Source organism: Athene cunicularia, assembly GCF_003259725.1.
Source record: "Athene cunicularia isolate RWA chromosome 2 unlocalized genomic scaffold, athCun1 chr2_part1, whole genome shotgun sequence".
In the NCBI taxonomy this organism is placed as follows: domain Eukaryota; kingdom Metazoa; phylum Chordata; class Aves; order Strigiformes; family Strigidae; genus Athene; species Athene cunicularia.
Genome location: NW_020799095.1, coordinates 115,910,690 through 115,920,778, shown reverse-complemented (window position 1 = coordinate 115,920,778; position 10,089 = coordinate 115,910,690). Strand labels below are relative to the sequence as shown.

Sequence of the window (10,089 nt, the reverse complement as noted above, 5' to 3'; positions counted from 1 at the left end):
CCCCCCCCCCCTTGCCTCTTCCTCATTTGATTTCTGCTGTCGCTATGTGTGTTACCACCATTTCCAAATGGTGGACCAGTGTGGAGTTACCAGCTTCATTTTCTGCAGGTTGAAGACAGTCTGGGTGTGGAGGCTGGACTCTTCCTTTGTACCACGTAAAGTTTTGTTGCCAGAGCACTGCCAGTTGAAATCTATCGTGTCAGGTGCCTTGTGGCTATCCGCAGTAGAGGCCATCTTCTGGAACCAGGGTTCTTTTCTGGCTTCGTCACCAACAAGCCGATTTGACTCTGCCTGATTATAGTAACGAAGGCAGTCCAAAAGAATATGCACAGACTCACTGTACGTCACATTGAATCACGGCGCTGGCCACACAAAGCTGACCGCAGCCTCATTTCTTTAGACAAATGCATGCTTAAGGAAAAACCTCCTGCAAGAAAGCATCCAGGGCCACTTTATTTGCTATGCATGCCACACCAGATTTAATTTTCACTGAAAGAACGTTTGTTATTATTTTTTTTCAGAGGCATCTACACTGGGTAGCTACTGTCTCTAATAAACCTAACCTTTTGGGTGCAGCAGTTACAGTGCCTTGGTGAACACTTAGAGAAGGCTTATTTGATATCACAGAACATAAATGCAGACACAAATGGATTATTATGTGCAAATGAAACCCTATTTTAGGCCATTTTTCACACTGATGATTAGAAGGAATCAAGTCACATATAACAGCGCCCATACACACTGGTGGAAAAATAGTCAGTTTTGATTACAAAGCAAGAGATGCAGCCCTAGACAGGAGGTACATGCTGATATACATGCTATCAGAATGATTTATGCAAATTATGCATATTATTCCCAAAGGAATTCCTCCTCAAACTGCCAGGATAAATTGCCGGAAATTAGCCATAAAATCTGTCGTGCTAGGAGCAAAAGGTGAAGGCCACTGGGAAAGCAAGGACATTCAGCTTCTGGAGCCTTCCAGTATGTGATGGTGGAGACAGAAATCTTGCTTTCCCTAAGCCTGAACTATGTTTTGTTTTCTCTTGTCCAATTAAAAGTGTCTTTCTCTCTTAAAATTACCAGGCAAATAATGAATTGCCTTCATTCACTCTGACCGTATCAGACACTATCATTTGGCAGCATAGCACACTGAAAAGAAAATAAATAAATTTTTAAATCCTCAGAGTGACTACAGAATTAAAAAGCAAAATTATTTTTCTAATGTATAGTCCTGCCATTACATCCAGTAGCTTTCAAAAGGCAAGCTAAACAGCTCCATGGATGCTTCCACTGGTATTTGCTTGCAACCTCCAAAATATATGTAAATGCATAAAGCATTCGTGTCTTTTGATGGTGTTGTTTTCAACATGATGCCTGAATAATGTCTTTCCACCCAAAACTCGGTGCTGCCTACAGCCGACAGGATTTCTCAGCACCATCAGTGAGAATCACATCGGAAGGTTCAGCACCGCAGCTCTCCCCCTGCCCTGCGGGGTTGTTTATTGCCTCCTCCTGGTCTCTGCTTTATGTTTGGTTTGGTTTCTGGATTTTTTCCTGTTTTTTTCCTTAAGCCTACCCTACTAAACCTGTCGAGATTCAGCAGCTGTAGCCATGTATAACTTCCAGTCATCTCCCATATTTCTGATGCTTTCCCCCCTCCACTTTTGTTTAATCGCAGAGAGCGCCTTAAACGAGAGTTTACGGATGTGCTCATCCTCCATGAACATTCGCATCAGCCAGGAGGATTTTATTCTCAAGCTTGAAGGGAATCAAGAAGTCGGTTTGAGGAAAGGAGACTGGATAGCCCTTTACCCACAGATTTTGCACATGGACCCTGAGGTTTATGAAGATCCTAAGGTAAACATCTAGCTGGTGCTACTCTTCCTACTCCAGGCACATCACAGCAGCCAAGCCTTTTGTGATCTGTGGGTTGGGTTTTTTTTACTGCTGTTCCTTCTTGTGGAACAAATCTTCCCACTTTCAGATGTATTTTCTAGGGCCCTATAGGTCAAAGGATTCATGGCCTGAAGAGAGAAATATGGTGATGAGACTGACTGCAACTGCTTTCAAAGGAATTGACAATTGCACATTGACTACTATAAACTTTAGGCTAAATGTGGGTTTTGTTTGGCAGTGGATCATTTGATACCCAAGGAGGGCTGAATAATAGAAGGTGGTTTAAATAGCAAATAATGTGGGCCATTTAGCTAAGTGCCCCCAAAGCATCATTGACTCTCTGAAGCCCTATAATAGCAGTGTCTTACTTGAGCCTTATGTTTTTTCACCTCCCTTTGTAGGGATTCACCCCTTCTTGATCAATTAGTAGAGTGTTGCGAACTTGAGACTGTAAAGCTGTTGCTCTGCAGCGAAGCTCAGAGAGTAATTGTGTCATCTCCTTGTATTTTTCTCTGACGCTTGAGTTAATGAATATCAAAGACTGGAAATTAATCCACCCTGCCCCAGCCTTAATACAGCTTCAGAAGTTCACCACCTGCATGCAAATTGAATAGTCCTCATCTCAGCGAGGTTACTCCCCCGGGTTGCTGTCCCCAGCCCAGGGTTCCATGGAGGAAGAGTGAGGGTGCACTCTGAGGCTGTGAAGTGCCTCCTCTGCCTGAGAGGCAAGAGATCACACATGATGCATTCCTCATCCCCATTTTCCGAAGCAAATGGCTGTCTCCTCGCCATGCTGATTTCCATCCTTGGTATTTGAGCCAAAGAAGAATGGAACTGGATTTTTTTACATGTTTACAGAAAACCCATGTTAGAGTCATTGCTCCCTGAGACTCTCTCCCTTTCAAGAATTTAAGTATATGAGGTTGCAGAGGAAAGATGAGATTCAAGCGCCTTGTTGGTGCGGGACAGCTCTCGCTGAGCAGGAACTTCACTAGCCTCTGTGAGAGGAGGTGTGGAGCATGTCAGAGTTAGCAGGAGCAAGGTATAGTCACCAGGATGAGCACTGGAGCCATGAAAATGGAAATGACATTCAGGAGGGCTCTGCTGGCTGTCCCTACATAAAAATGAAGACAAAGCCCGCTGAGAAAATCAGGGTTTTAAAAAATAATCCCTATATTGGCAAATAGCTGATTAATATTTCTATCCTTAAAAAGTAACAACTAGCAAATAAGCTTTTTCTCATTTTATTCTTAACACTTTATTTTGGAGAACATTATTGATTTGTCAAAAGTCCATCTGTTTGTTTAGGTCCTAGACCAAAACCATCAGTGTGAAAACTGATCCCCTCCCTTATCCAATAATTGCCGGAATATATTACCATATTTCCATTGCTTGAATATATCTGCTTAGTATCAGCTCTGCTCAGCTTTCACAGTACAGCTTTAGTTCATATATTTTATCTTTTTGATAGTGAATGAGCAATCCACACATTGCAGTACATTGATTTCAGCACATGGGCCCTCTCGAAAAGTGGGGAAATCACTGTTCTGTTTAGTTCTTAAAATATGCAGTGTGCTTTCAACAATAACTACTGAGGATCAGATAGAGATGGAGAATGAATTTTTTGAAAGGTGCAGTCTTGAGCTTGTCATGTATTTAGGGAAAACTTTCCTGGGAAAACAGGCAGCTTGACGAGATAATTTTGTAGCAATGCTTTTCTCCTGGATACATAAATTTAAGTTCAAGCTATCTTCTGCTTTGGCACCATATTGTGTAAGTGTGAGCATATATTGTTGACCTCTTTCTCCACTCATCAAAGCCTAAATAAATGAGTCCATTTTCTATAAAGTGGGTAAGTGAACCCCTAAATCCTAACTCTTGCTAGTTGTAGAGGTCAGTAAATGAACTCTGCAAATCCCATAGTGAGAAATATCAGGAAACCCTGCAGGAAACCCTACATGGTGGCTTCCCAAACAAAGCTAAGTGTGAGATGTGACAGAGAGAGACTCATATCAATCACAGGATATTGCTCCATTTTCATAATACTCTTATCAGGCCATCCACACAGAACTTCATTGCCTGTTCTTGCTCAGTGTCTTCACCTTTTCCTTGCCATCAGCCACCCTGTCTTTTCCAAGGAGACCTTGTGCATGGCTGAAAGTTCCTTTATTGTCAAAATTTAGTCTTTATTTAGCCAGTGAACTAGCTTTTAAGGAAACGCCATCCAACTCGAGGGACTTCAGCAGCACAAGCCTGAGTTTCATGTCACTGTCGTTGGCTCCATTCCTGTCTCGCACTTGTTTACTGCTTTCCCAATTCCTTGGACACCAATTTATTTTTTGTTAAAAGCAATTACAACTCTCTGATGGCTCTTAAGATGACAAAGAAAGCATAAGGTTTGACCCAGTATGTCTATGTGTTGAATACCACAGTTCTTAATTGCTCCAGATGCCAGGAGTGCACCTTGTGGAAACGTTCCAACAAAGTGAAGAGCTCTGGGTTGGGTTGGGTTGGATTTTTAAGCTATTGCAGTTCATATTTAGCAGTGCTTTTTTAGACCAGCAGGATTTACATTTCAGGAAGTGAATCTTTTTTAAGGAAGAAGGGGTATTCTGGGCTTTCATTTGTTACTGTTCTTCAAATGAAGCAGTGACTTACCAGGAAAAAAAAAAATGGCATGCTTCCTTTTGGCTGGGGTGTTCAAAGAGGCAGAAAAGAATTACTTGTAAGTGGAAACACACATATAATCACCTTTATCTTTATGGAAAATCCAGGCCTCTGCCATTTAGAGAAACAAGCTCCAGTTCTTCAACACCCAAAGTTACATACCCTCCAGTGCACTTTGTACTTGTTCCCTTTCTCATAAACCACCTTCCTTGCCACTGTTTTTTCTTGACAGTGAGACCTGCAGTGCATGGTTTTCAGAGCCTTTAATCTAATGGGTAGATCAGTATCAGTGTATTTTTTATTGTGGTGTGTTTTTTTTTAAATCAGTTGAGGTTGGTTTCTGTCTGACTGACTTGTTCCCAGCCAGCTCCAAATGGCTGCTGCTATAGCAGATGTATGCAAAGCAGGACAAATGCTAATGAGTGACCATAAGCAAGAAGTGTCTGTCATTTTTATTCAAAGCATGCAGGAGGATTTTGTAAGTGGTTAATTTGCCGTTGACTGAGTGAGGATGCCAGATCTCCTTCATTCAAAAACATGAATTATCTCTAAACAGGGATCCTGCTACTGGAAAACAGTCAGAAAGATGTTCAGTTTATGGAACAGGTTACAAGTGCAACCTCAAGCCTTACTTGAAAGTGCCCTCTTTATAACAGTCAGTCACTGGTGGTTGTCCTGCTTTGCACACAGCTTCTGGAGCAAAAACATTTGAAGGTCAGATGTGGCAAATTAAGCAGCAACCATCTCCAACTGAAGGGGAAATTGACTGCAAAGCATCGGGTCTGGTTTTCGAATAATCTGCACCACTGGGTGCAAAAGAAGGATGGATTTTGCTCTAGCTTGCAAGAGTAAGATCGGTGCAATGCATTAATTTATTCATAGGCATTTGCAGAATTTGGCAGATTATCCTTATTCATGATGTATGTACCACACTGAGCGAGTATGATGCTTTACAAGAAAATTGTCCTTCCACTAAGGTTCATTGTCCCTGCTACAAAGCGGTCAAAATCTAATTACAATCAATATAGGCCAGGCACTCAATGGATGAGACGTGGAAGTTGAAGGAGCTGGATGTAAAAGGGCTAAGCTAAGTAAGTGGATTTAAGGAGTGTTCTTTGTAGGGAAGATAATGTGAGTTAATGAAACTTGAGGGAACCAACTAAAAGGAGAAGCTGTCAGCTCCTTGTCTTCCTCTTTATCTTATTTTCTGGGTTTCAGAAGCATTACCATTGTGCAAACAAAGCAACTCATGTAACTGCCATGTTAGATATCACGCTCTCCCTCTCCTCTTTCATTTCAGGAGTATAAGTTCGATCGATACATAGAGAATGGCAGGAAGAAAACCACATTCTACAAGGCAGGAAGAAAACTGAAGTATTTCCTAATGCCCTTTGGCTCTGGGATCAGCATGTGTCCAGGGAGGTTCCTCGCGATGAATGAGATGAAGATGTTTCTTTTCTTACTATTGGCTCATTTTGATGTAGAACTAGTGGAAAACAAAGCTGTCAGACTTGATAACAGTCGTATGGGCCTTGGTATACTCCTGCCAGACGTTGATATTGCCTTTCGTTACAAGCTAAGGTCCTTAAGAAAGTGAGCGGCTGCCTACATGCCTTCTACTAATCTCCATGTTTTCTCTGTTTCATCAGTCAGCTTTGTATTTTTTGAAACATTTTCCTCTCTGCTTTTACCTCCTTTCCATTTGTTTCTAAGGAGAAAAGCCCTTGGGCTGGAGGTAAATATCAGATGTGGGGACATGCAACCTCGGTTTGTCCTGCCTGAGCTATGACTTGTGAGGTGAGATGACAACAGTTTGGCCAAGTAAATAGCCCAACATCCCTTCAAGACAGACCCGCATACTCTTGGCCATGAGTTGAGTAGGATTTGCAGGGAGGGTGACATCACATTGAATCCAGGCCATTTTTATGGGAAACGGGCTCAGCAGCCCTATGTCACAGTGATTCCCCCTTGTTAGATTGGGAGGTCCCATACACCCACCGTCAGCAGGCATCTCTGCATCTGCTCATAGAAGCGCAATAGTGAGAGAGGGGGAACATAATTATAGAGGATGAAATAATTTTTAGTTATTATTATTTTAACTTTTTTTTTACTCTGTTCCCTTCATGGTCTTGAGTGTCAGCCCTTATTTGGGAGATGTGATGGAAGCTGTGTGGGGTGGTGGAGGATGATTTGCCTGAATGTCTTACTGGCAACACATTTCTGACTTCAGTTTTATGTACTGAGGGTGAATGCTTTGCTTTTCTTCCTTTTTTTTTCTCTCTGGTGCAATGCAAAGAAATTTAAACCTGATTTTTTTCCTGCAGTCATCTAAAGTCAGAAGGGAGGTTCTGTTGATTTTAACAGGCTCTGGATCAAGCCTAAATTACCTATTTTGGCTTTTGAGCCAAAAAAAAAAAAATATTCTTCAGGGAAAAATATATAAGCCCTTTTGAAACGATTCTGTCATCTCAAAAATTACCTTCTGCTTGTCTCACTGTTTTTCTAGTAACACATCCCTGTGCTTATTTTGACCATTTCTGTTTGTTTATTTCTCAAAAAAGGCAAAAAAATAGTAGGGCTTTGAGGGCAAGTGGTATTTTTAACAGTGTTTTACTATGCCTAAGTTATGCATCGGCAGAGTAGTGTGACCTGTGTTTGGAAACAGACTTGTTCATCTACAAATTGGAAAATAGGATCTTCTCTGGGGTCAAAGTTGGAGCGAGTGAAAACCCTGGGCAGCCACAGTAGTTATGTATATACTGGCTGCCCAACCTGCTTCACTGGGTGACCAGTTCTTGTTTCAAAAATGAATTTCTTAGTGCACGGGATCTGAGATTTTTAGACCTTATCTCTCTACCCAGCCATCACTTTAGAGACTGATGAGGATTGTCGTGGCTGTCCAGTCTCAATTTGCCAAGATGGTAATTGCGATGGGAGAGTAGCCATGTCTGCAGGCCTTGCCTTGTGTTCCCAGAAAGTATCTCTCTTTGGAATGTGCCAGCATAAGTTTTATAAAATCAGAAAGTTTACTCATCTCTAAAGCACTTGATGGCCTATGGATGGAAACTGCTACATGCATACTAAGGATTAGAATTATTTACTGTTATTTGTGTAGAAGCCTGTTTAGTATTCATGTAAAGCACATACCCTAAATATGCATCAGCATCAGTAGAAAGGCTTTCAGAGATTGGCACAGCCATATTCCAAATCCTCTGAGAAGAAAATTGTGGTTTTGTGAGATATATTGGATAAACATTTTCTCTTCATATATAATATCAATAATGTGTACAGTGTTGGAGTATGCTTACATTATATGGGCTTTGCAGTTGATTAAATGCTTTAACTTTGCTTCAACATTTAATCAACAGCAAAAGCTGATTATTGCTTTGTGCCACAGAATAAAATTTGTTTTTATGGAGAGATTCTTGCACTCAAGTTACTTACTGCTGTGGTTACTCTGTAGGAGCTATTCTGTACTCAGCCATAGCTCACAATCCAGTTTGGACATTAGAGCCTGGTTTATTGAGAGAGGAAATGTTGATATCATTACACTGTTGACTGTATTCCATTATTGCTTAAATGTAAGCTGTAAAATGTCTCATGCCACAGTTATGATAAATCTTTCTTTGGCTTCCAACTTTGAAACAAACCTGAAAAATAACAGTAGGTATTTGTTTTAAACAGAAGACTTTTTTTATAATTGTATTCTAATTTTAGGATTTTGCATTAGACTGTCACAGGCTGCTGCATAATTTGGTAGGACATAATAGGACTGTGCTGAAAGTAGCTGCAACTCATTAATAATTTCAGATTGATTGCTGATCAGTTTGTGTGTATCTATTTTGAGATTAAAAGAAGAACTAGGTTGTCTCCAAAATAGAAAATTAAATCTGTAGGGAATGCTACCATCTAAAAAAGAAAGAAAGGGTCAGAGTCTTTCCCAGGAGTTTCAGGTAACCTCCATGAAGACACTTGGAGTCCTTGTATTGGGGTTGGAGAGCCCTCTTCACACCACCCAAGGGGTCCGTGTTTTGATGGGATAAGAGTTAATTGCTCTTTTTGCTCAGGGACCAAAATAATCAAAGGTAAAGCAGGGCCTGTTCAGCTTGTCCTGGCACTATGTCCCTGGTAACCCACGCTCCTGGTAGATTAGTTTTGCTGGTAGGCAATGCATCGCTACCTTAGCATAGCCCAGCTTCAGAGGAGGTAAGCCTCACTGCCATGTAAAGTCATGAGAACTAGAGCAGAACAGAGGAAATGTTAAGCCCTTCTGGTCCATGTACTTAGCAGCTGAGGAGACGACTTACTGCGAGTTGGCAGCTGGTCTGACCAGGGGTGGCTTGGTCTCCGTGGAGCAGAGAGTGAAAGGCCTATGGTGTTAGTATTCCTGATCAATAAACCATAGAAGGGTGAGGGTGCACCATCCCTGGAGGTCCCAGCTGGAGACAAGCAGGCTGCAGCGTGCTGCGCCGAGGAAAACATGTTTCATAACGTAGGACGCAGTATGGTTTTTGATGACCTCCTCTGCCGCAGAACCCGGGAGTGACCAGCTCCGAGTGTCTGTCACTGGGGCACTAAGATGGCAAGATCGTCTCGGCAGAAACAGCAGTGCTGTTTGCAAGCGTTCGGGTGCAGGTGGTGCTGCAGGGGTGAGTGGTGGGAGGCTGTGAGACCTTGTGCTTCCTGTCCCTTCTCTCCACTTCAGCAGCAGGGTCCGCCCTGCAAGCCCAGCAATGCCTGCTTGTCTCATCCACTAACCGGCTGGCGTAGGGTCAGCCAGGAGGAGGGTGCAGGTGCCCCTTGAATTTCTCTGCTGTTCCTCTAGTGAAATGGTGCACTCACTGATCAGTTTGAGATGTGACTCGGCTGGTCAGTAACCAGCCTCCGACTGTGAGTTGTCACTGCCTGTGGCTATATTGATAATATCTTCTGCTATTAAAAAAAATAATAATCTCATTTTTTCTCATATAAAATAGGTCTATTAAGTCAGTATGGCCCTTTATAGCACCCAAGAAGAAAAGTAAATTCATCATGAACTAATGTGAATGCTAAAATGTGATTTTATTATTATTATTATTTTAATTTACAGATTGTATGTTCTCCATTTTCATGCTGGCACTCAGTACTGCTATAAACTATTGTGAATTTTTAAAACTATTACTTAAAAGACCATGCTAGTCTATGTGTATCAGTTTGCAAATTAGACTTCTACATCTCTGCCAGTATGTCCTAATGTGCTAATATAAAACCGTGTAAGAGTTGCTCTTTAGTTTATGCTTTTAAGCCAGTTGCATGTCACTATTTTCATTATTTTTATGAATAATTACTGGTCTGTGAATTTCTCCTGTAGAATTATAAATGATCTTTTATTTCATCATTATTGAACTTTCTGACATTCAAAAGATTGTGAATTGCTCTTAATTGTGCAAAATGACACTTTGTATATAGATGAACAGTAGTTAATACCCATTATTAAGGCTCTAGGATCAAATAAGGTGTATTGTGAATTTCTGAGCAAGAAAATTG

General features: G+C 41.4%; 1 protein-coding gene across 3 annotated transcripts in view; it reads left to right on the top strand.

Moving 5' to 3' along the window:
- Nucleotides 1-6,999, top strand: part of LOC113477067 (25-hydroxycholesterol 7-alpha-hydroxylase) — a 106,969-nt gene extending 99,970 nt beyond the window's left edge. For all 3 annotated transcript variants that reach the window (XM_026843165.1, XM_026843163.1, XM_026843164.1), the window contains 2 exons: nt 1,679-1,857; nt 5,864-6,999. In XM_026843165.1, the coding sequence (XP_026698966.1) occupies nt 1,679-1,857; nt 5,864-6,160 (476 nt within the window). In that variant the 3' untranslated portion in view covers nt 6,161-6,999. The remainder of the gene's footprint in view (nt 1-1,678; nt 1,858-5,863) is intronic.
- The last annotated feature ends 3,090 nt before the right edge of the window (nt 7,000-10,089 follow it).